The sequence below is a fragment of the Aspergillus tubingensis genome (assembly GCF_013340325.1).
Source record: "Aspergillus tubingensis WU-2223L DNA, scaffold_9, whole genome shotgun sequence".
Classification (NCBI taxonomy): domain Eukaryota; kingdom Fungi; phylum Ascomycota; class Eurotiomycetes; order Eurotiales; family Aspergillaceae; genus Aspergillus; species Aspergillus tubingensis.
In genome coordinates this window covers 1,977,059-2,000,713 of record NW_023336283.1, presented here as the reverse complement: position 1 = coordinate 2,000,713, position 23,655 = coordinate 1,977,059, and the positions used below count along the sequence as shown (strand labels likewise).

Genomic DNA, 23,655 nt, shown 5'->3' with positions numbered 1-23,655 from the left:
CGTAGGGAGCACCTGAGTAGCAGGAAGTGACTGAGAACCATTCAATGACTGAAGTCTGTTTTCTAAAAGGTGAATGGAGCGTTAGTATGTAATGAGTGAGGGGGATTCCAGTCGTTGTTCTCATCGGCAGGTGCGAGTCTCTCCTTCTGCCGGATCACGGGACAATATACCCAACGGGTTGAGGGCCTGAGGCCATTTCAGCCCTCACAAAATGAAATATATCGTGGTCCGATGACATGTATTAATAACAGAAGGTTTAACCACTATCATGGCCATTACTGGCAGATTGTGCTTCTCCGATGACATTAACCCCCGACCTCACATTGCAGAATTGACTAGATCAGTGAACATTGAGAATGGCACAGTCGGCTATATGGGGTTGGGTGCCATGGGGTGAAGGTATGTCCATAGCTTCTATCAACTACCTGGCTTAGAATATCCTATTTCGAGGATGGAAAAAGGTTTCCTCTGTCAACTCTGACTATATTAGAAAGCACTACCCTCGACGGGAACAAACCGCACCATCATCTTCCTCCCCTTTGGCAACGCAATAAACTCTAAGTGCTGCTCGATATCCTCATCATCCACAATCTCGGGTGAGTAGTTGGCATAAATCATCGCTATAACTAGTTTGATCTCCAGAAGTGCAAAATTGCTCCCCAGACACATCCTTCCTCCAGTCCCAAACGGGTAGAACAAGCGCCGCATATCATGGATCTTGTCATCCTTCGCATCCATCCAACGCATGGGAATCCACTCCTCCGGAGACGGAAAAACTTCTTCAATCCGGTGCAGTGAATATGCAGACGAACTGACCTGTACTCCGCCGGGGATATAATCCCCATGTATCCATGCTCCCTCTGGTGGAGTCACCCGGGATAACGGTGCCGGAGCCGGTGCGTGTCGTCGGAGAGTTTCCCGGACGATGGCATCCAGCAACGGAAGTGCATCGATGTCTGCCAACGGAGGCAGTTCTTTTTCCATCTCCTCAGTATGCCTTAACGACCCAGACAATGTAGTCAGATCCTCTCTCAGTCTTGTCTGCAAATCCGGCGTCTTCGACAGCTCCCACATGATATACGTGATGGTAATACCAGTCGTCTCATGCCCCGCCACCAAATGATCCAATATCTCCGATGCAACGGCTAACTTCACATTTATATCCTCGCCAGACACCTTTTTCTTTTCCTCCAATCCCTCCCAAAGCCGATCATAAACCACAGCCTGCGTCACCGGGCTTCCATCCTCCTTCGAAAGACCAACCCCCTCACACAACCCCAAACACCACCTCTCCACAAAGCCCATAAACCTATCCTCCCTGCTCATGCTTTTGAAAACCTCATACTGTCCCAACCACACTCCCCAAGAAGCCAAATCCTCCAAGAACCTCGTCCCACCCTGCGCTCCAAACACAAACCCAGAGGTAAAATCCATACCCACAGCCTGAAAAACAGGCAACACATTGACCACCTCACCCTCAGCAACGACTCCCTTCAAGAACTCTCCCAGCCTCCTAACTACCATCTCCCGCCCCAGAATCCTAACATCCCCCGACCTGAGCAGATAGCTCTTGGCATAAACCCCACTCAGCAACCTCTTCTGTTCCCCGTGAGATTTATTTCCCAGCATACCTACCATATTCGGCGTATGAAAGTTGATGAAGGTCTCAGCGTAAAACGCATGTTTTTCGAACGCGCCCTGCGTATAGATCGCTCGCAGGCCTTCAAGCGAATTGATGCTGAGTTCGGTGGGCGAAAGGCGGATTATGGGCCCGCGGGCGCGATGGGCGGTGTAGATGGCTTTCACTTCTGTGGTGCGGTTGCGGTGGTGGGTTATCCATTTGGTGGTATGTGGTGAGAGGGGATGGGCGTTGGGAATGCGAGAGAGGGGATCGGTGAAGTAATTGTGGATAAGGTAGATGATGGGGAGGATGACGATGAGGAGAACAAAGAGCATCGTTATTGTAGTTGTGAGAGGGAAGGGAGTTGTTGAAAAGAGGGATGAATACGAGGGAGACGGTGTTTAAGTATGACGGTGGATGCATGGATGCATGCTAAACCGGACTAATGATTTAGGGTTCTCGGAAGGCATTGGTGCATCCTTAGTGCAGGCAACCAGTATTGAGCATTGATGAGTTGCTGAATTGGATACTAGCTATACGGTAGGCAATCTAGCTACCATTCAACGAGCACTCGCTAATCTTCTACAAATACTGTGTTCACATCGGACTTGAACAACAGGATATAAATTTGACCTATGAAGGTATCATCACCCAACCCTTGAGGTTCCCCATTTCAAGATACCCCAGTTCTTGATACAACAAGCCACATATCTTCGAACTGTATACACACCTCAACCCACCTCACTCCTCATCAACATCAACATCAGTCCCCATCGCCACCTCCCTAGTCGCCTCCAAATCCGCCTGCAACGTGGCTATCTTCTCCTCTAACACCCTCACACAATCCCTCCCCAACGGCATCCTCAAAAACCCATATCCCGCATACCCATTATCAACAGCTACAACCAGAGCCCTAGCCGCTTTCTCAGGATCGCCCTTAATCCACTTCGTCGTCGAGTTCATATCCTTCGATAACGTCACCATCTCCTCAACCGGCGTACCCTTGTATACATTACTGTATCCCATGTCCAACCCAGGTTCACTAGGAAAGACCTGTCGGCCCGGAAATGGGGTGCGGAATGCACCGGGTTCGACTATCAGGACTTTGATGTCGAAGGGCTTCACTTCCTGGGCAAGCGATTCGTAGATCGCTTCGATGGCGAATTTGCTAGCGGCGTAGGTGGAGCGGGCGGGGCGGGCGATAATTCTTTATATTTGAATCAGTGCTGTTAATTTGGTACGGTTTCATGGAACAAGTTGACTTGACATACCCAGCTCCACTACTAATAAGAATAATATGTCCCGACCCCTTGTCACGCATAATAGGCAGACAAGCCCTCGCAGCCCGGAGGGGGCCGTAGAAGTTGACTTCCATTTGGGCGCGGACTTCTTCTTCACTGAGGAATAAATCAGCTAGTTCCATGAACACATCATTGTAGGTACTGCATATGTCATGAAAGGGTGTTAAAGCAAGAGCGTACCTTGTATCCTCCACCGCCCCAATAAACGCATACCCCGCACTATTCACCAACACATCCACATTATACTCCACAGCTACCCTCGAAAACCGCTCATATGCATCATGCTGAGCAGGATCGAGACATACCCAGATCCCGCCATTGGGAGCGAACTCAGGATAAGAAGTTTCAGCCCTATCAATGTCGCGCGTCGTGCCAATGACCCTGTGATTGGCGATGAGGGCCTCGGCGGCAATGGCCTTTCCTAAGCCTGAGGAGGCTCCGGTGATGAGCCATGTTTGGTATGGTTCTGTTCGCATTGTGTATAGATTTTAAGATTAACAGTGATGTATGATACAAAGCTACAATGTGAGGAGAAGGTACATGCCTTAAATGTTGGTAGCTGAACGGAGACACCGGAGTTAAGCGCTTAAGTCCCCGTATTCGGGACATTCGTCTACAAAATTGAAAGGATCCATGAAGGTTATCTGCGAGCACGAATGAGAATGGTTGGTGTATATTTATGGTGCTTATGTGGATCTGTCATCATCTAGTAACATCGATATCTCCGGCCCAAGTAATCTGCACTCAACACACTATCTCCATTATTACAACTCTGCACCGCCAACCCTATAGATCTCATTATACCCCCCTAACGCCACCTCCTTAAGTGTCTCTCCATCCCTCCCCGCAAATCTTCCCGGATCCAACCCCTCCTTGATCTCCCCATCCACCTCCTTCCCTTCCAACACATCACACAAAAACCTCGCAGTGCCTGCCGCATGCGTAACCCACACCGCAGCAGCCAGATACACGCCCTCTAACCCAGGAACCTCACCCACAAGGGGCAAATTGTCCGGCGTCATGGAAAAAATCCCGTTGAATGTTTCTCTGGGAATGAGACCAGTTTCGGGTGGGATGAATCCCAGCGCGTGTTTCAAAGTGTTGTCAAACTCAGAAATCCACTCGCCGATGGCGGTACCCTTTGGTTCCTGCGCGACAGGAGCGTGGTTGTACGAGCCGAGGCCGTAGAAGGGGCCGTGGTCGCGCGCGTAGACGTGGTGGTCGGGCCAGCGGATCCATGGGGATGGTACCTTCTTCTGGTCGTGGTAAGGCCCGTACATGTATGGATGAGCGACGGGGACGATGGGGATAGGGGTTTTAATGTCCGGTAGAAGCTCAGGGGCCCAGATACCCGTAGCGATGATGACAGTCTTAGCGGGGATGAATCCAGCTGTACCCGTGTTCACGCCATCCACGCGACCATTGCCATCTTTATGAATACCAGTAATATCTGCTTCGATGCACTCGACGCCTCTAGCGCGCGCTTCATCTTGATAGAACCTCGTGATACAGGTAGCATTAGCTGCACCATCACTGGCGAAGTACAACGCACTTGTGACATCCTCCTTCTTGATCAGGGCTGGGGCCATGCGGGCTGCTTCCTCCGGGGAGATAAGCTCGGCAGGGAGGCCTGCTGCTCTGGCCGAATCATATCGGCGCTGGAGACGCTCTGCGCCTGTCTGGCTCGTAGCCAGCTCGATCCCGCCGATGGTGTCAAAGCCGCCTGGGATTGTGGTGTACTCCTGCACGGTGTCTCTGGCGAGGCGGGTGAGGATGGCGCTGTCGTTGTATTGGCCGACGAAGCCGGGAGCGTGGCCGGTTGAGCCATTGAGGGGGGTTAGGGAGCGGTCAAGGAGGATGATTTTCTTGGTTGTGTTGTTGTTGGAGAGGTAGTATGCTAGGGCCGAGCCGACAATGCCGGCGCCGATGATGGCGATGTCGGCGGGTTCTTGGGTGGATTGCATGGTGGTAGTAGTAGCTGCGATGTTTCGTTGGTAGCTTGCAGGTAAGTAGTTGGGACATCGTTGGTATATAATAGTCGAGGCATGGCGGAAGCCAAGATCCTGGCCGCGTGTGCTTTGCGGGTTCTTGTTGAGTCACCTCGTATACTAGTACTATTTAGCAAGTCTTGGAAGCTATATATAGTGTCGGGTTGAGACAAACATATCCACATCCGACGGAAGATTGACGGGTGGACGGAATGATGTCATAACTTACTTCAATGGTATAGATTCGGTTAAGTATTGTCAGTGGAGCAAAGTAGGTGGCATGTAAAGCATATAATATCAGACATCAACATTATTAATATAGCATAACTCATGCATTAAGTATACATTGTATCCATCACCATAAATCATACACCATGATCACTACGCCTCGATCTTTCCGGGTTCGCCCGCGTTGCGTCCCAGATATGCCGACACCTCGATGTTGTTCAACTCGTCTTCCTCCTTATCAAGCTTCAAGTTGCAGAGGAAGAAGAGATTTCCACCGACGAAAGCCAGCACGGCGACGAACCCATAGTTCCAGATCAAGAGGGGATCGGTTGACAGGGCGGTAAGACCTTGCTGGATAGCAGATGAAATGGCGTTCATGAAGAGGTAAAGAGATTGAACTAGTACTTGTTAGTAACAATTTAATTGACACATTCAGGAAGAGGGCTTACCCAAACTCTTCATGTTCTTCGGCGCCTTGGTATACGCATACTCGTAACCAGTAATGGAGGCGAAAATTTCCGAAAAGGCAATCAGCACGTAAGGCACTGCCTGCACCCACACGTTGATGGGAGCGGCCTCGTCGCAGGTGCTGGGGTGGTTGCCACATGGGCTCAGCTTGTAAATGTAGTATTGCGTGACGGCAGCGGCAATCATGGATGCGGAGGCCAGCAGGTATCCAACGTAGATACGCTTGATCGGGGTGAAGTGGAAGCCCATCTTGCGGAGACCCGGGTAGAAGAACTGATCCATGATCGGGATGAAGATAATGAGGGCAAGGGGGTCCAGGTTGTTGATGATATCGTTAGGCACGCCGTGCAGCTGCATGGTGGCCGCCTGAGATGTCAGGTTGTTGGTCATTTGTCCGTAGGCCAGCCCTGCGGGGATCAGTTAGAAAGACCATATGGCTTCAGGTCGAGATGGGGACACTAACAGTAAAGAGGGTACCAGGCAAAGACAGCACAGGCCTTGACGGCACGACGCACTTCTTCGACCCAATTGTCATCAAAGGTCATCCAACTGGGCTTGTTGGCAAGACGGCTAGGTTTGACGCTGTCCCAAAACTCGGTAGATTGACAGCGGTGGTAGCTGATTTCGTTAGCAAAGTTATCAACAATGCTTGTGATAGACTTACAATGTGACAGGGTTCCAGGACCATTGGCCACGAAGGGCCAGGCTCCACAGCTGGAAAGCCTTGGTCACAACCGATCCAGTCGGGGGCGTCACCGTGTACCGCTTGCGACAGAAGAACAGAACAATTGGACAGATACCGAACATGATGGTCGGCAAAAGGAACGCCAGCCAATATCCCACGTACTTCTCTGCGTACACCATGGCTACGGATCCGATAAGGGAGCCGACGTTGATCATGAAGTAGAAGTAGAGGAAGATGCGAGTGATGGTCTGCGCGGGATCGACGATGACGCGCTCACCGGTCTTAGGAATGGTCTTGATGAAAAGCTTGGTCTCCTTGTACTGTTCGGCAATCAGGGGCGAGATGTTGGACCTGTGATGGTTAGGCTTGACTCCTCAATGGGGAGTGACAACACCTACTTGAATCCACCCACACCAATACCGAAAATCACCAGACCAACAGCGAAGCAGGCCAATGCACCGTTCGCATGTACAATAACCGGGGGAATAGAGGAGATGATGATGATAATGTGACCAAGCATAGCAAAACCGATGGAGACTTGGATGGTTCGCATACGACCCCAGTATTCATCGGCAATCCAGGCACCCAAGATGGGCATGACGTAGCACCAGAAGGTGTTGACTGAGAGTCAGTTAGCATAGTTTTCATTTTCGCGATGTTAGAAAAGGCTTACAGGTAGTCAGTGCAGTGGAGGTCCGTTCACCCTGGCCCAGAGCACCCGACTGTCCACTGTACCCGGCACCCGTGGTGGAGCCGGCGGGGAGAGGCTGCTGGATAAAGTTGACATCTAATCAGGGTTAGTCACAGCTTTTGACAACCTCCTGCTACACATACAAACTGCAGTTGTTCCATAGTATGAGAAGCGCTCGCACAGCTCGACAAACGCGACCGTGTAAGCTGTCCAGCTGACCGTGTCAGAAACTCGACGCAGTGTCCGCTCCTCTTCCTCGGTGGGGTACTCGCGCCCATCATCGTGGAAATCGCGGATAGATGACACGGCCGACACCACCGCGGTTTCTTTTTCGTTAATGGGGAGATGAGACTCCTTCTTCTCTTCAACTGCCTGGATCTCCTGTTGGGGAGCATGGGCCTGTGCGACATAGACCAGATCGTCTGCGCCAACGGGATCACTCATCTTGGCGAACACGGGCCCTGACAGGGTCTGACTGGAGGGATGGAAAATGGATGGGAAAGACGATCGCACAAGAAAAAAAAAAAAAGGGATCAGCCTGGGGAGCAAGAGACTAATAAACCCATGGGAGGCGAGAAGCAGCCGAGAGACAAGCGACCTAGTTAACCGGTTGGGTGTTGCATTTGGGTAAGCTGCGACAGGCTCGCTTCGGGGCCACTATCAGTGCGCGGAGACTACTCCAGATGCCTCGAAGCTGGCTAGTGCCAAGGCCTAATTCCCACCGGTGCAGCGTCGGAGATCGGGACCCAATATGGATGGTAGCCACTATCTACTTTGCATTACAGACAGTATCACGCGATGGGTTGGTGCACTTCTTCGCCGCTGTCTATGCGGCCATGCAGTGGGGAGGCTTATCCAAGGAGGTTCTAGCGTCCATCTAGAACGCACACAGCTGGCACCCGGACATGCTCTGTTCCATGTTTCTGTGGCAAACATGGCCGTTGCAGCCCGAGTGGCATGTGGTCCGGAGTGGATAAGAAACTGGGGGAAGCAGTGTGGGCAAATGAGATTACGTCCATACAGGAGAGTTATCTGAAGTACGCGCGATCATTTGTCCAAGTCCCTGCATGGTGGCGGACGAGCAGGATTAGCTTCCACTAGACATCGTGGACTCCTCGCGGTGGGAAGCGACGCTGCTATCGGACTATCTGAGGGCGGATTGAATAGGAACGGGACCACTAGTCATGTCTGATGGCACCGGCTAAACTAGTCTATCTAGCTTTCTCGCCAACGCGGCAAGTGTAGTGGCTAATGCAGCCGGATGGATGTCCAACCGTGGGATCTTCCACAATCCCCGCACTCCCACGCGTCTCTCCTGAGAGGCACAGGGGTGGCAGGTGGACACAGCGAGTAGGGGGCGTCTACTCTATCTCAGCTCCCAACCATGCAGAATGGCTTGTAAAAAGCAAGTATGCGGGCTGGAAAGGAGTGAGACTCGGAGTCACCGAGAGAGCTGGGGATAAGGCTGGCTCGGGGGGACCGTAACAAGAAGGATGGAGAAAAAAAGCAAGTTCAGGGACCGAGTTGGCCAATGGATGAGGTCCAGTGAGGGCCAAGCATTGCGTGCTCTGACTGGTCCGGATGATGTCTCAGAAGATAAACTAACCTGAACCATGGAAAGTACGACTGGTATATTATTGATGAAGGAAGCGGAAATAAAATGAGATATCTGGGAGTAGAAGATATGAAACTGATAGAGGCAAGTCGGAGATGACACCACCGCCAGCACTGATAACGGCATCAGCCGCAACCAATCACATCTGATAATCATACAATGCCAAGACCATGCGGGTCTTGGCAGTGGAGCTTCGACGAAGCCAAGTGGGTGGAGGCCGAAAAGAATTATCCGGATAGACTCACGCTGCTATCAGTCCGATTCCCGTCCCTGGGAGGATATCTTTGCCTGCTGCTACTGCTGCTGCACTCATCCTCATGCAGTAGTGTCTAAACTCCCAACGAGACGCCTGATTTATCCACCTGCATCTCACTCCGTAGCTAACCGGAATAATTAAGCTGAACTGATAGCTGCACCAATGGTCTGATGGTTCGAGCAGCTGCTGTAGACGGTTCGGGGATGCTTCCAGTATGGGCACGTCCCTCGTGGCCTCTCAAAACTTTACGTACTGGAATCCCATCAAGCATTCATGGACGCCTGACCTAGTCTCGGTTTGGATTAGTCTCTTCTCCAGATCCCGCTGTTGTGATCTCGTCACGTGGGTATAGCCTGGGGCAGAAATTGGCTCACGTGTACCGCCATCCTCTATAGCATTCTCATGGTCACCACCACTATGTTTCTTCAGAATCTTGACGCGGGGGTTTGGCGAACGACACATGGCCCGGCTGCTACGGGCAGTTTAACCTTACTGATATGTGGGGTTGGCTCGACCTTTCGTATTCTGCAGGGAAAAGCACGCCTTACTCCGCGGTTCTGATTCCTGCGGAAAAAAGATTAAGCTTCATATTGTTGACTTTCAAGCCATCCAAATGACGGTCTAGCAATCGGAAGTATTCCGACTGCCGACGCACGTTAGTTGCCGATATCTCACCTCTGAAGTCCATGCTTCAGTCCCAGCAGTGGACAAGCACTAATCAACTAGCTTGGACGGATTACGCGTGCTTTCCCCAGCAAGCGCCTTCCCTCAGACCTGAGCTGTGGTCACAGTGGCAATGGATAGACTTAGAGAGGGTCTAGTCACTTCATATTCTCCCAGATACCATCATGAATCAGCCCTACAGACTCCAGATATAATGTCTGGACGGCTGTTGAATGCCATGCCGCTATGCTGATCTTCCGACCAATAAGCGGCGGCGAACGCCCCCGCGAGGCTGAGGCTGACTCCATCGCTTCATCCCACGAAGACCTCTTCCTCCGCTGATGCTACCTAATGTACATAAGCATGGAGAAGTCTCCTGCAGCCATCTACTTGGAATTGGACGATGACCGTATTGACCAGCTTATGCGGGCCGCCCACCGAGGCTTGCTTCCCGAGGTTCAATCCCTCCTCTATGGCGTTTCCCCCAACGTCCAAGACCAGACCGGTCGGACGGCCTTCTCCTGGGCCGCATCCTGTGATCTCTCACAGGTCCAGTCCTTAGAAGAGCAGAAGCGTTGCGATATTCTGTTGCAGTATCTCCTGGACAGAGGTGCCAATCCCGACCTTGGTGACCACCATGGCGAAACACCTCTCCATTGGGCCGTGAAATGTGGGAATCGCGATATGGTAGACCTCCTTCTGAAGAAGGGAGTGTCTTCCGATATCGCAGACTCCCGTGGTCGTACGCCGCTATCACGTGCAGCGGGACAAGGACTCTGCACCATCGTGGAGTTATTGCTATCCACTGGCAGAGCGGATCCAGATAGCAAGGACAGCCGGGGCCGGACTCCGCTATCATGGGCTGCCGAAAATTGGCACTTGGATACCGTGCGCACACTGGTTGCGCACGGTGCTAGCGCCGATATCCACGACCACGAGGGGCAGATTCCACTCTGGTGGGTCATCAGTAACCACAATAAGAGACGAGAGTCAAACGGGCAGCATCCTGAGGACTTTCAGCAGTGGCTCGCCGCTCTCGGACCGACGCATGGTGTGGAGCCAATGACCAAGGCCCGACGAACCTTTTTAGCCTGGGCGAGTGAACGCGGTGACACGGCGCTTGTACAAGAGCTGCTGAAGACGACCTGGGCAGACCCTAATTCTATTGATCGTTACAGGAAGACCCCACTGGTGTACGCGCTTGAATGGAGTCACTACGAGATAGCGGATATGCTGATGTCTGGCTCCGGGGATGACAGAGATCGTAAGCACGATATTGTGTCGCTAAAGCTGATGGTTCAAGAGAGCCGAGCTCGATTGCTGAAACCGTTCCTGGAGCGGTACAAGCCAGATCTGAGCAACGAGGATGAGTCGAGCCCAATTCCTCTGATGAGATGGGCGCTACAGCAGGCCGATCGCTCGACGGTGGCCATTCTTCTAGAACACAAGGCTGGAGTAGATGGGCTGGAGAACGGGGACTGGTTTGGTCCTTGCAGCGTGGCTGGAACACCAGCAAATTTACTGTTGGCTCACACCCGGACCGATGGTGCCTCAATTCCTGTGATGGATATGACCATTCCAGATGGTGATCGTGCGGCGTTAACAGCATTGTTAAGCCATCGGAGGCAGATGATGACGCTTGACGATGGCTACGATGGGAGATATGGCCGTGGGCTGAAATCCAGTGTCGCAGTGGATATTGTGGTCTACAGGGATGGACGGCGTGCGGCGCGTTGGATCAATGACGATACTTTGTACCAAGACATAAAGGCAATGCCAAAGACGGCAGACGAGACACATCTTCTGTAAGCTGATCAAGCGAATAATGGCTCTATGGGGACGTGATGCTGATGCAACTCAGACTCTTCCGGGAAAATCATTATTGGAACACATATTGCCAACTAACCGATACGCCAAACGAGCTGCAATTTTCTCTCGGAAATAAAAGTCCCTGTCGAACGTTCTCACTGTTTGTCCGCCTGGACATGAAGATCGGGACCTCCTTTACCGACGACCAAGACGACGACCGCAAGGTCCGCATCATCGAATGGGCCGTTCTGGAAGCGCCCCAGAAGACTATCCACTACTTCAGCAACCTGTCATACGGATGGATCCCCGAGAGTGACCTGGAGCTGGTGCAGCTGTTTATGCAAACATGGCGGGACGACTGGATCGCGTTTTGCCGGGAGGCTCGGCGGTACTTGGGACGGCTGGTATGTTCTTGAGAAGTATTATGTTGGTCTACTGCTAATTACGCAGCGAACACATCAATTGACTGCCCGAGGCAAAGATGACCGCCTTATTGACTCCATCGCGGAAAGCATGCAGCAATGGACGCAAGTTCAAGCATCATTGGCCGAGCAGCTTAGCCAGGCTAGGTATTTTGTCACGCAGTACCAGCGGTTCAGCGAGACGCGCAAGTTCAGTGAAAAGATGCAGAGTATGATAGATGGGTTAGACAAAGAGATATCAGGACAGATTGATAAGCTAGAGCAGACGGTGCGCGATTTGCTGCAAATTGTATGCTTCCCTTGTGGCAGTCGGTGAGCGTACGGCTAATATCGGTAGGAATTTGCGTGGGTGTCAATCAATGAGGCGCACCGGTCGACTAGCTTGGCGACGAGCATGAAACGGCTCAGTTGGATTACGGTATGTCTGCTTTCTTGTCAACCATGGCAACTAACGGATGGGTAGTTCATTTTTCTTCCCTTGACATTTGCGTCGGTGAGCATACCACCATCCATCGACAAGTCTATTCTAACTGAACAGAGTTTATTCGGCATGAACGTGGATATACTCAGCGACAACCCTTCATGGCGCTGGTATCCTCTCATTGGAGGAGTTCTACTGCTATTGACGGTGGCAGTATGGCTGTCGAGCAAGTTTACGAATGTGCGTGTCTCCGACCCGGTCTGGACTTTCACTTTACTAACCTTCACAGATTGAGCGATGGGTAGAGGATCAAGCGGAGCAGCTTATCAACGGACGTCAGAAGAAAGAGACACTCGTGTGGTGATACCCATGTTAACTGGTTAAAATTCACACCAAACACACTAAGTAATACAATATCATCAACCACACTATATACCCACCCATCTCAATGAAGGGAATTGTCTAAACAGTAAAATCACGAGCATGCACTCCCTGACGAGTCAGAAGGGCAGTCAACAGCGCGCGCACATCAGTGAGGATCTCAGAGGCGGTCGTCGGAACGGGAAGAGCGGCAGATTCAGAGGCAGCAGCAGCAGAGGGAGCAGCAGAGGGCGTAGCGATGACAGGGGCAGAAGCAGAGGGGGTAGCCGCGGCAGTAGACTCGGAGCTGGAGGTAGTCGCAGCCGAGGTCGTCGAAGCAGAAGTAGTAGAAGACGAAGCAACAGCCACATTCTGAGTAGGGGTAGCAGCGGCAGCAGTGGTAGCCTCGACAGACGTAGTGGCAGCAGAAGTAGCGGACGAAGTAGCAGAGGTAGTAGCAGCAGCAGCAGTAGTCGAAGAGCTCTCACCACTACTGGCACTAGCACTGCTACCGTCCCCAATAGTCTTCGTCAAATCGCCCTTCTCAATATAAACTCCACTCCAGAACCAATCCTCAGTCCCATCCCCAGTCAAACTCAACACACCGACATGGAAATCCGCCCCATTGGAGCTCGCACTCGCACTGACCGGACTAACCACCTCCGTCAGGGCATCCGATCCATTCGACGCCCAAAGCCCAACCTTCTGATTATCGAAATCAATATCGTACGCAAAGTTGTACCATTTGCCCGTCTCCAGCTCCACAGAGTAATGCGTATCCCCGCCGGCATTCCACTTCAGCGTGTTATCCTGGTACTGCAGCTCCGTGAAATGGCTCTCGAAGAAGGCGATTTGGTGCTCGCTTGACGAGGATGGGGGGTTAGTGCTGCTGGCGCTCAAGGAGAAGTGGTAGTACAAGTGACCGGATCCCAGGTCGGAGGCAGAGCTGGAAGGCGACATTTGGGGGATCAGTTCGGTGCGTTGCATGCTTTGGCCTTCCCAGAAGGAGGTGTTGTCCTGTATTATCCCCGGAGGGGGATGGGTTAGTTTTACTGGTATAGTGGAGATAGGTAGGATGGGTTAAAGGATATGGGGTAGAGTACAAGTCTGGTACGCAGACCCTGGGCATCGCTTGCTGCTGGGTTCTTGTAGTCGCTGGAGAGAGCGAGATACTCGGAGGTTTCGCCGTCGCCGTGGATGTACCATTGCCAGGGCGCGATTTGGTTGCTCCATGACCCTATCTCTATTTAGTATTCGGTACCATAGAGGATATTACGGTTCACAGTAGGGATCATACATTCGTCAAAGTCAGCGACAGTATAGGACGAGTTGAAGATGCCGCTCCACAGTACGGATCCGGCCAGTGTGGAGGCGGGGAAGGCGAGGAAGGCGGCTCCTTTCATGGTGATATTCGCGTGGTATATAATGAGTGACTTATGGAAGTAGAGAAGAGAAGCAAAGATAGCGAAAGTAAAGAATGTATGTGACCGGCACAATGAAGAAAAGAATGGTGGTTAGAGAGAGAATGGAAACATGGGCAGTGACAGGTTTAAGTAGGGCTTGGATACTGGATACAGGCTTGCGGGTAAACTGAAACAAGTATCCGCTGGCGGTTTCATCACCGCCGCTGTTAGATTAAGCTTGTTTCAAATTGATCGAACAGGGTCCATGACATGACCGACTTGAGACTGACAGCGGTAATCAATTGATTATCTTTAGTTTAAGGGTGGCAACTATGCAGACGCTAATTGGTTGTGCTCTGTCCATGCTTGTCTAGTCCGCACACAGGTTATTATAACTTAACGCCTTGCACATGTTTGCCCGCTCCAGCACGTCCACTCAGTGCCTAATTGTATCTTGCTCACAACGCAAGAACCGCCTCCTTCAGCTTGGCGAAATTAGGCGTTCCCAGCCCTGTCGCCGGATCCCATCCCGTCGTGGCATTCCAACTCGCCCACGGGATCACTCCAGCGCCCTCCACATCGCCTTGGCAGCCCACTGCCTCGCCACTGGTAATATCGTTCAGACTCTTGTAGCCGCTAGAGTACAGCCAAGGGTTCAAGAAACCCAAAGATGTCTTGTTAGCCCGCAGACGGGCATCGTTCAGCAGCGCCACGACACCCGCAAACACAGGACTAGCGCCAGAAGTACCAGCCACAAGGCCGAGCTCACCATCGATATAAGTCAAGTAGCTATTGCACATTAGCAGATGCCCATACACTCCTCTGAAATCGATACATACTAAGGAGATCCTGCAAACGCAGACACGTCAGGGAACGCGCGACCGCTGAAGTTGGTGTATTGCTCGTAGTACTTCTTCGTCGATGCCGAGATGTACTTGTCCAGGTAGGTCCCCACCTGGTCCGACTGGTATGACGGCTGCGAGAAGTAGTTGCTGAAGCCGCCAGAGCTGTCCACCCAGGCGACTTCGGGCACGTCTTGGGTGCCACCGACCGCGGTGATGTAGGGACATGTTCCTGGGAACATGGGGGTGAATTCGGTCTTGTCGGTGCCGTCGTTGGACATGCATGCGCCGCCAACACCTGGATTTGTTAATGTCTTCGTCATGTTAATGGAAGGGGGGAAGCTTACCCGAGTCGCCAGACGATTCGAGAATGGAGATACCACGTGTGCCCATCAGGCCGATCAGGTTGCACACGCGAGTGGCGTAGGCAATGGGGACAGTCTATCCTGTTAGCAGGCATCTCATGTGGAAGGTAGGGATGCTTACATCTTCGTCATCGCCGTACGAGTTGCTGATGACTAGCGGCAGCTCGTCGTTGGTCTTGGCCAGCAGGTACTCGTAGTACTGCAGGTAAGGCTCGTTCTCGTCGGTCGTGGTCTCGACGTCGGGAATGAACGGACTAACCAAGCTGATTAGCATTGATTCTGATTCTCGTCTTCAACATACTCACGGAGATCCACCGGTAATATACTCCGTCACCGGCAAGGGATGAGAGATGCCAACGATGTTCTGCACATCGAGGTCAGCTTCACCATCAGGATCATTCTCCTGGTTGTTGATTCCTCCGTTGATGGTCTCAACAGTAAAGCTCTGCTCCGGAATGTCAAAGTACTGGGTGAACAGATCCAAGTCCGAGTACAAGGCCGACTCGTTCAAGAAACTGCCAAACCCAACACGACTTCCCGAAGATTTCTCGGGCGTGTAGTCAATACTATACTGCTCCTTGAGACAATCCGGGGTGATGTACTCGCACACATCACTGCTCTTGCCGCTGCTCTCCTTGGTAGTCTGCGAAGCACGCACGGCCGCCGAGCGGGCAGCGTTAGATCTTCCAAAGAAAACAGTTGGCGAAATGAGGTCAATGGACCCAGCCAGATCATCCGGAACAGAGTACTTCGTCGTGCGCAGCTTCTGGGTAGATCCGCTCTTGTACACCGAGAAGGTGGTGTTGAGAAGCTGATTCGCTGTGCCCACAGTGGTCGCAAAGTTCAGGAGACCACCCTCCTTGTGGATCTTGGTGACGCCGTTCTTCTTCAACCAAGAAACAACAGCAGCGTCATCAGCGAGAGGGAATTGCTCGTTGATGTCGTCCAGATCCAAGAACTGGCCGTACGTGTCCTTGCCAGGGGTGGACACGGCCAGGAGCTTCTCCTCCAACTGGTCCAGGTTCTGGCGCGCCAGAGCCACAGACAGAGAAATGGTTGAGCTGGTATCAGCAGCCTTGACGAGCTTCCAGTCACTGGGGACAGACTTGACGGTCTCCAGAACGACACTGCCGAGCACAGGGGCAGCAAGGGCGAAGCCTGCCGAGAGGCGGGAGAAGGCGACCATGGCTGAGGAAAAAGCAAAAACGACCCTGGGTGGAGAGCAGGACAGACAATGAGCAGGGACGGCCTGTTTATTATAGATGGAGTAAGTTAATCAAGCCATTCTGCAGTGGCTTTGGGCCGTCGGAGGGCGGGCGGGCTCCGGCGTGGTGGAACAGGTCACGGTGCATGATGCATCCCTTGCATGCAGGGACGCGGTGAAGCCATTCCCGCCAACCCTATTATTCCTCTGGAAGGTTGAAGCCGCCAGAAAGCTTATAGTGGGACGAATTACAACACATTAACTGCATCTCAGTACGCAAATGAAGATAAGTTACCCCTTCAAAATTATGAAGGATGCAGATGTTCCTGCAGCAAATGCAAGCTACAGCAGAGCTTAGCCGCGGCACCCGGCACTCGGAGGAGCGACGGAGTCCGTCTGGCAATAGATTAATCGGCAGAAAAAGCACTGCGGACACTATGGAGACACTAACGGCACAGATAGGCGTTCTGCAGCAATAGTGGCTTATCAAGACCATAATTGAGGGGAACCCACTCGGATGATACCATTGTTTGCCGAGATGGCCAGGTTTCCCTCGTGAGGTGATGCGAACCGTGAGGGGAATGTAGTATTGCATGCAGCTGCCTGGATAACGCCATTGATTCCCTCTCACTCGGATATTAAAATTTAGTAATCGCAATCAAACTCACATTAGAACAATGTGTGAGTCTCTTTAGTAACCACACAAGAATAATGCCTCATCCCGCCGGGCTTATCCCAACCATCACTTCCACTACTTCCGCTTCACTGTCTCCACAACCCACTCGATCCTCCCATCTTCCGCCACCTCCCCGAACATAAATGTCTCTGCGGCGCCCACTTTTCCATCTGGCATCGTCATGGTAGAGCTGTGTCTATCCGCAAATTGATTACCGTCGCGCAGGAACTGCGTAATCTTGAGCGTCACACTTCCTGGTGAAAGATTTCCTCGCAGCCACTTAATGTGTGCAACAAAGGCGGAGAAGTCGCGCGTTGTCTCATCGTCGCGTTGTGTGAAAGTAGGTGTGAATAGCTTGGCCAGATCGGCTTCGGTAGTCTCAGGGGGGCCGCTGAAGAGGCTGGTTAGGGCCGATTCGAAGGTGGTGGCTTCGGAGGCAAATGTGGTGGTGGACATGGTGTGTGAGTCTCGTAGTATCCTCCTTGGCTCTTGGGGCAAATCGCAATGTATAAATCAGTAAATAGTTGTAATCTTTGAGTTGTGTCTGGTTATGGCATCATAGCTGCACTGCATGAAATATAAATATTGTGGCATGATGGAAGCCTAACATACATTCACTTAGGGCTTCCCCCAACTGAGTTGTTGCCTAAGTTGACAACAAATAGTATTGCATTTAGAAATGACAGTAAGGCTACTATGCCTGTATACAAACCAAATGTCTTTGTTTGATTCGCCTTCGTTGACAGATCGTGTATGCTGACGTGAGCGCTAGTGCTACCTAGGTACTATTCTGTGTTGGCTATTCCATGACACACCATAGAAACATTTCTCTTGTCAATGTTTGGCCCAACTTCTGACATCACAGCTCTTTAAAATCATATACCATCTAGATACGGCCACATTATAAGTCAGCTAGAAGGGACTGCGAACAGTGCTCACGTGACGGTTGTGAAGAACATTTCGATCATCAGCATCACCAACAGCATATGCTGTCTGGAATTGCTTAGTATCCAGCGCCACCCAGTCCATATACTCATGGATTTATTGCTTGCAACCATCCACAAGGCTATATAACTGTGGGCTTGTATTTTGTAAGATCTGGTATTCCAGCTTCTGAAATTTCTCCAGCTCTTCATATACACTCGTAGCTGTATGGTTAACACTCCCCTCTACGGTGTAACCATCCGCCGCTTGGATGTATATCCTGTTCCAGAACTGACCCGGTTGGCGTGCCTCAACAATGAAACTGTGAATATCATTTGTCAAGCAGATAATTTTGTTCGTATAGTGACAAAGTTTCTGTATATTTGGTTGATAGAACTCCTCTGGACTGACGGGACCACAGTTCGATGCATCTGCTAATGCTAGACAAGATTCCGCGCCACTTGTATGGTGGTGGATAGATTCAAATTGGCTCACCCCTACCGGCTTTTCCTGGAGATGATATATAATCTGTAAGCTGGTAGTCGTGGCCCAGAGCCTTATTCCCTAGGCGAAACGCTCAAAATGTTCCACTGATAACAGTTGACGTAATGACTGGCAAATGTCAAGCAACGCCAGTTCGCTATAGACAGGCTCGGGCCTTGCGCAGTTGAAATCATCCACGTCGATCATGGCGGTCAGGTTAGAGAGCGTGTTTGGCGTCACAAGGTCTATCCTGTCGAGAAAGAGATTGTCCACAATAAAGTACTATACGAAGAATTTCGAGATGACTGACAGAAGCTCGGGTGCTGTCTTGGATGGCACCGGGCTGCTAGCCAGGCGTAATGACTGCGCTTCACTCGTTCGCGGTAGGCTACATCGACCAACAAGCCCTTCTGATCGGCCCATTCAAGCATGCTGGCTCCCAACTGGGGCACATCTGCTCCGATTTCTCCTACCCATGGGATGTGCACTATAGGAACCTTAATAGTGCCAAGCTGAGCTTCCAGGGTGTGTCGATCCATATTAAGTACAGAATAATATAAAACGTTCGGAGATGTGTGTGATCTTGAATAGTCACTTATGATAGTTTCCTGGAATAACTTAACGAGAGGAGGGATACTTCCACTTTTTATACAGTGGTCCTTGTATTTCTGACGCTTGGCTTGTAGTTTTACTCCTTCCCGTTGACGTAGTTCTTGAATAGATGAACCCCCTTCTCAAGGGGCCACCAAAGATGAGTAAAAACGATACTTGCAAGTCGCCCTACCGTAAAAATTGAGTAGCATGTCCTATGTACTGTTGTCACCCCACACACTATCAGCCATTGGAACCCTGAGACGTAAGTTATTCTGACTAGTGTCCAATAGAGTACCCCCACTACGATGTCTGTCACCGGATGCGGGAGGGGAGACGTACACGTCCCTATTCAGTAGGTATAGATCAACACATCCTTTTCTTTCTGGTAACCTGCTGTGCAACCTCTGCCAAACAGACTATGCCTACTTTGTCTCAGTACCGCTCTTATCCCTTTCTATAATGGCTACTCTTTCCCCGATAATCAATGTTCATCATCTGTTGGAGTCTCGCTAACGTACCGGATTATGGCTCTCAATATTACTGTATCAGCAGCGGTTATGAGATTCGAAGGCACTGGTAGGGTAGATAATCACTGAAATTTGGCCTACCTGGACGATGCAGTGATCATGATTTATTGGTGACAACAAATGATTCCACGGCAGCTGGTCATTCAAGTTGTGTTACACACATTGTCAAATTTATCTATTCTATTATGCGTCCAGGAAAGGATGTAGGGGATTCACCTCCATTCAAGACAGCAATATTCATAGCGACAGGAACACGCCTCACTGATTATTGTCCAGCATGATCTAGGAGAACAATTAGTTCGCACCGAGTATTAGAAAGATTGTCTGTCAAACTCTCGTACGCGGCTTTTCCAAAGTTTTCATGTTGTTTAGCGTCTGAATCACTTGTTTCAAGCCAACTGTGGTTCGATACACGGGGATATTTACCCTATTCAGGGCGGAGTAAACTCTAGTCATTCTTCGATGGAGCTTCCTACAGCGACGACTTTCATCGGCATCAATTTCTACTGCAAATGATCTAAAGGTAGCCACTGGCAAGCATCTATCCCTTTTCTGCGCCTTGCCCCTTATTGCCGACGCGGACGCATATTATTCCCTTGATAGAACTCTGAGCCCAATACTGCGGGTGTATGACCTACGCAGTATCTCCAGATCACGCCAAACTCAACTCCAGCCAGGGATAGTACAGATTAAGCTTTCTGGCATACAAATGCGGCACAGAAACGTATTTTGTTGAACGGGGAATGTTTTCTACGGATTGAAGGGGGCGGTGATACGATCAGCAACATAATTACACAACGGCTTTGATGGTCCAAGATGGTCCATGTACCGCCTCTGATCTGGTAGGTAGTACTGTGTATTATGTCACAACTATAACCCTTACTACTATACTTCATTGGAGTAATGACAGAATTGCCTACTCTAGTCTGCGCAACTCGGTGGTGAGATAGCCGTTAAGTATGTGGCTCGCACGTACACAAAACATACAACTAAGTGCCAATATATATAAACATATGGCTCATGAAGTCCAAAGTCTCCCAGAAATGGGGATGATTCAAAAGGGCATCAAGAGTAATATATCATATAGATAGACACCCTTTCATCTCTCCGGTGACTTTTCTTTCAACAAGAATGAATGATCATCGACAAAGACCCGACTCCGTGGATCCTGGAATGGGCTCAGCTCTCTCTCCCTTTCTCCACTTTATTTTCGGACTGATCGAACGCAGTGGGGGCCTGGAGGCAACCCAGGCTTTACTAAATGAGCTTTCTGTGGAGATTATGAGGCAGCTTGAGATGTATGAAAGCATGACGAAGGTGAAGAATTGGTTGTTGGCGGGTATTCTGGCCAAGCTGCAGAATGACTTCTTTACTCGAAAAACTGAGAGTAAGAAAGAGGATACGTTGGAGAAGGTGTTGTCTGTGTGGGGTGGCTATCGGGATGAGGCGTAGAGGGGTGTTTTGAACTAAAATATGGTTAGGGACAGAATATTTGGACCTGATCTCACATAGTCGGCACATTTGAGTACTAGGAGAATAGCTGTAGGACCATGTCCCTGATTGGAGTTCAAATCATAGAGTCCATCTATTCTTCTATCCTCTCTATCAAAAAAAAAAACCAATCATGCACGCTATCTCGGTCATAACAGCATATAGATACATAACAACAGTGGTATCAACCGAAAGACATATCAATCTTTCCAAGCTCTATCATGTACACATCCCCAACAAGAACCCTCTACAGACTCTGCTTGCCAGCAGTCTCAATCGGCAGCAGCACCATCGCCACAAACGAAACCAACAACAGCGCTCCCGAAGCATAGATGGGCGCACTGGGGTTGGCAGAAGCATAGATACCAATGATAGGAGCACAGAAACCAGCAATGCGGTTCAAGCAACTAGCAATACCCGAGCCGGTACCGCGGTTGGGAGCTGGGAAGACCTCGGGGGTGTAAGCGTACAGCACACCGTACATGATCATCTGGGTGAAGGATTCGAGAGCCGAGCAGACGAGTTGAGTGTCGGATGTCTTGGCGGCCGTGAAGCAGAAGAGCAGGACGGCAGTGATCAACGTCGACAGGGCCATTGTACCTTTCCGACCGACGTACTTGAGGTCGACCATGTAGCGGGCCAGAATGGGGCCGAAGAGTCCGGTCACGGAGGTGATAGCGTAGTTACGGTAGGTGATGTATACGGAAGACGAGGAGCCGAGGTACTGGGGCAGGAAGGCGTTGAAGAGGGTGTATCCCATGCCGATAGTAGTCCAGCAGAGCCAGATGAGGGCGGCTGGTTTTCATCGTTAGTTCTTGATGGGGGCTGTTGCTGAGGATCTAAGGGAAGGGCTTACTGGTAATTCCAAGACGCTTGGACGAGAACAGAGGTCCGATCTGCTGCACGGAGAACTTGGACAGCGAGCGCTTCAGGATTTGCGCGGAGGAAAGGTTCTGTTCCTTGCTATCCTCGGTAGCTCCGCCGATCTCTTGCAAGATCTCCACCGTGAGCCAGGTCTTCTTCTTGTTGTGATGGGCGACACCGTGAATAGCTGCGACAGCGTCCTCATCCCGGCCCTTGGCGACGAGGAATTTGGGCGATTCGTACAGCTTGAAAAAGAAGAATCGACACATCCAGAATACCATGGTGATGGCACCAAGAGAAAGAACAAGGTATCTCCAGCCCATGTTGTTTTCCTTGGTGCAGTTGCTCGAGTCGGAGCAAGAGTAGTTCGGAATGAAAGCCCAGGCCAGCATACTGGCAATGAAGGTACCCACTGACCAGAATGTGGCCAGTGAACTCAAGATGTTTCCTGAAGCACCGGGCAAGAACTCGAGGAAGATAGCAGCATCAACAGGCAGATTACCACCTACTCCCAATCCCAAGCAAGCGTAGAGGGCACAGGTACTGAACGCTGTTAGCTATAGCGACTTCTCAAGGGTCGGCGGGAACGTACCCAACCCAGCTGGGACCACCGCCCGATGCAAGACCAAAGGCACCACACAAGAAAAGAGTTGTGTTGAAAGCCAATCGACGTCCAATCATATCAGATGCAAGGCCCCAGAAAGTGGCGCCAACGATCAGACCAACAAACAAGGCGCAGGTAGTAAAACGAACGTAGGATTCGGAGATGCCGAATTCCATAGACAAGGGGGTTAGGGTCAGGGCAACTCCCTACGTAGAACCGTGTTAATTCGACTGCATTTCATTCGACAGTATCAGTAAATTGATTGCTGTGGTCTCACCTGTAGCCAGAGGCTGTAGGAAGAAACTTGTTAGCGCAGCTAGAACGAATTCTAGGATTCAGTCGACTTACTTGTCAGCAGTCCAACCAAATCCACACAGGATATAAAGTTCCCACTGATAACGGCCCATGCCGATATCTTGGATGGCCTTGTTGATAATCTTGGCCTTGCCTGCAATTATCCAGTCAGACATCCAGATCCTTCGGTAAAATGGTAGGAGGGGGTCCTGGCTGGGAGAGAGAGAATAGCCGGCTCCTTGGGGGTCGAAGATCGCCCATTACGAGGCAACAGAAACATACGATCATAAACAGAGTTATGGCCCGATGCAGAGACGGCAGAGTCGACTTCTGCACGCAGGGCCTCGAGGGTTAGCGTAGTGCTTTCGGGTGCGGAAGCAGCACCCTTTTCCTGGGAATCTAAGCTGTTGACATTGGATTCGGCATCCTTCTCCGTTTGGGGAGTCGTATTGGGGGCATCGGCCAGAGGGACCACGACCTCAGGGATCTGCGAGCGGTCTCGCTGCCAGTTTTTCCACCAGCTACCCATTTTGATCAGGCGTTCCGGAGATAAGTCGCAAGGGGGTAACGACGAGTGGGATGTGGCGCGTGGCTAAAGATAAAAACGTATCGACCTAAATTGTCGCTGGGGTTGTATGCCGGGGACCTAAATAGGGCACGGTATGCCTTGTCGCCGGGGCTAGATTCGATTGTTTGGATTGCTGCTCGGGAAAAAGCGGTTCGAATCTCGTCTGTTCTTACAACCTAGACCGTGAGTAGGAGAGGTTGTCGTAGGGCGCTATCAGGGCAGACGCTAGGGAGTGCAATGGCGGGCAGGCGTGCAGATAAGGGCAACCGAGGTGCGAAGGGAGACCGC

At 51.1% G+C, this 23,655-nt stretch overlaps 10 protein-coding genes across 10 annotated transcripts; 1 reads left to right on the top strand and 9 right to left on the bottom strand.

Annotated features, from left to right (window-relative positions):
* Positions 1 to 486: 486 nt before the first annotated feature.
* AtWU_08732 (cytochrome P450) lies at positions 487 to 1,956 on the bottom strand (the record flags this gene model as incomplete). The annotated part of the gene is made up of 1 exon (XM_035503840.1): positions 487 to 1,956. The coding sequence occupies one exon, from the start codon at positions 1,954 to 1,956 to the stop codon at positions 487 to 489; it is 1,470 nt and encodes a 489-aa protein (XP_035359733.1).
* A 406-nt stretch (positions 1,957 to 2,362) lies between these two features.
* Positions 2,363 to 3,398, bottom strand: AtWU_08731 (short-chain dehydrogenase/reductase SDR; the record flags this gene model as incomplete). The annotated part of the gene is made up of 3 exons (XM_035503839.1): positions 2,363 to 2,828; positions 2,893 to 3,018; positions 3,103 to 3,398. 3 exons carry the CDS (start codon positions 3,396 to 3,398, stop codon positions 2,363 to 2,365), a joined length of 888 nt encoding a protein of 295 aa, XP_035359732.1.
* A 288-nt stretch (positions 3,399 to 3,686) lies between these two features.
* Positions 3,687 to 4,886, bottom strand: AtWU_08730 (NAD(P)/FAD-dependent oxidoreductase; the record flags this gene model as incomplete). Its single annotated transcript, XM_035503838.1, has 1 exon — positions 3,687 to 4,886. One exon carries the CDS (start codon positions 4,884 to 4,886, stop codon positions 3,687 to 3,689), a length of 1,200 nt encoding a protein of 399 aa, XP_035359731.1.
* Positions 4,887 to 5,291: 405 nt separating this feature from the next.
* On the bottom strand, positions 5,292 to 7,426 carry AtWU_08729 (putative MFS peptide transporter; the record flags this gene model as incomplete). The annotated part of the gene is made up of 7 exons (XM_035503837.1): positions 5,292 to 5,536; positions 5,588 to 6,013; positions 6,070 to 6,224; positions 6,271 to 6,642; positions 6,690 to 6,912; positions 6,965 to 7,078; positions 7,126 to 7,426. 7 exons carry the CDS (start codon positions 7,424 to 7,426, stop codon positions 5,292 to 5,294), a joined length of 1,836 nt encoding a protein of 611 aa, XP_035359730.1.
* A 2,453-nt stretch (positions 7,427 to 9,879) lies between these two features.
* On the top strand, positions 9,880 to 12,532 carry AtWU_08728 (ankyrin repeat protein; the record flags this gene model as incomplete). Its single annotated transcript, XM_035503836.1, has 7 exons — positions 9,880 to 11,321; positions 11,378 to 11,729; positions 11,776 to 12,036; positions 12,085 to 12,165; positions 12,211 to 12,240; positions 12,286 to 12,408; positions 12,458 to 12,532. The coding sequence occupies 7 exons, from the start codon at positions 9,880 to 9,882 to the stop codon at positions 12,530 to 12,532; spliced, it is 2,364 nt and encodes a 787-aa protein (XP_035359729.1).
* Positions 12,533 to 12,630: 98 nt separating this feature from the next.
* On the bottom strand, positions 12,631 to 13,931 carry AtWU_08727 (glycoside hydrolase family 131 protein; the record flags this gene model as incomplete). Its single annotated transcript, XM_035503835.1, has 3 exons — positions 12,631 to 13,545; positions 13,632 to 13,765; positions 13,826 to 13,931. 3 exons carry the CDS (start codon positions 13,929 to 13,931, stop codon positions 12,631 to 12,633), a joined length of 1,155 nt encoding a protein of 384 aa, XP_035359728.1.
* Positions 13,932 to 14,389: 458 nt separating this feature from the next.
* AtWU_08726 (S53 family peptidase) lies at positions 14,390 to 16,324 on the bottom strand (the record flags this gene model as incomplete). The annotated part of the gene is made up of 5 exons (XM_035503834.1): positions 14,390 to 14,720; positions 14,771 to 15,071; positions 15,121 to 15,214; positions 15,260 to 15,392; positions 15,444 to 16,324. 5 exons carry the CDS (start codon positions 16,322 to 16,324, stop codon positions 14,390 to 14,392), a joined length of 1,740 nt encoding a protein of 579 aa, XP_035359727.1.
* A 769-nt stretch (positions 16,325 to 17,093) lies between these two features.
* AtWU_08725 (similar to An08g04650) lies at positions 17,094 to 17,474 on the bottom strand (the record flags this gene model as incomplete). Its single annotated transcript, XM_035503833.1, has 1 exon — positions 17,094 to 17,474. One exon carries the CDS (start codon positions 17,472 to 17,474, stop codon positions 17,094 to 17,096), a length of 381 nt encoding a protein of 126 aa, XP_035359726.1.
* A 1,032-nt stretch (positions 17,475 to 18,506) lies between these two features.
* Positions 18,507 to 18,964, bottom strand: AtWU_08724 (sesquiterpene cyclase; the record flags this gene model as incomplete). Its single annotated transcript, XM_035503832.1, has 2 exons — positions 18,507 to 18,675; positions 18,765 to 18,964. The coding sequence occupies 2 exons, from the start codon at positions 18,962 to 18,964 to the stop codon at positions 18,507 to 18,509; spliced, it is 369 nt and encodes a 122-aa protein (XP_035359725.1).
* A 2,320-nt stretch (positions 18,965 to 21,284) lies between these two features.
* Positions 21,285 to 23,328, bottom strand: AtWU_08723 (MFS transporter; the record flags this gene model as incomplete). Its single annotated transcript, XM_035503831.1, has 6 exons — positions 21,285 to 21,832; positions 21,894 to 22,444; positions 22,494 to 22,711; positions 22,783 to 22,795; positions 22,854 to 22,953; positions 23,082 to 23,328. 6 exons carry the CDS (start codon positions 23,326 to 23,328, stop codon positions 21,285 to 21,287), a joined length of 1,677 nt encoding a protein of 558 aa, XP_035359724.1.
* Between the last annotated feature and the right edge of the window lie 327 nt (positions 23,329 to 23,655).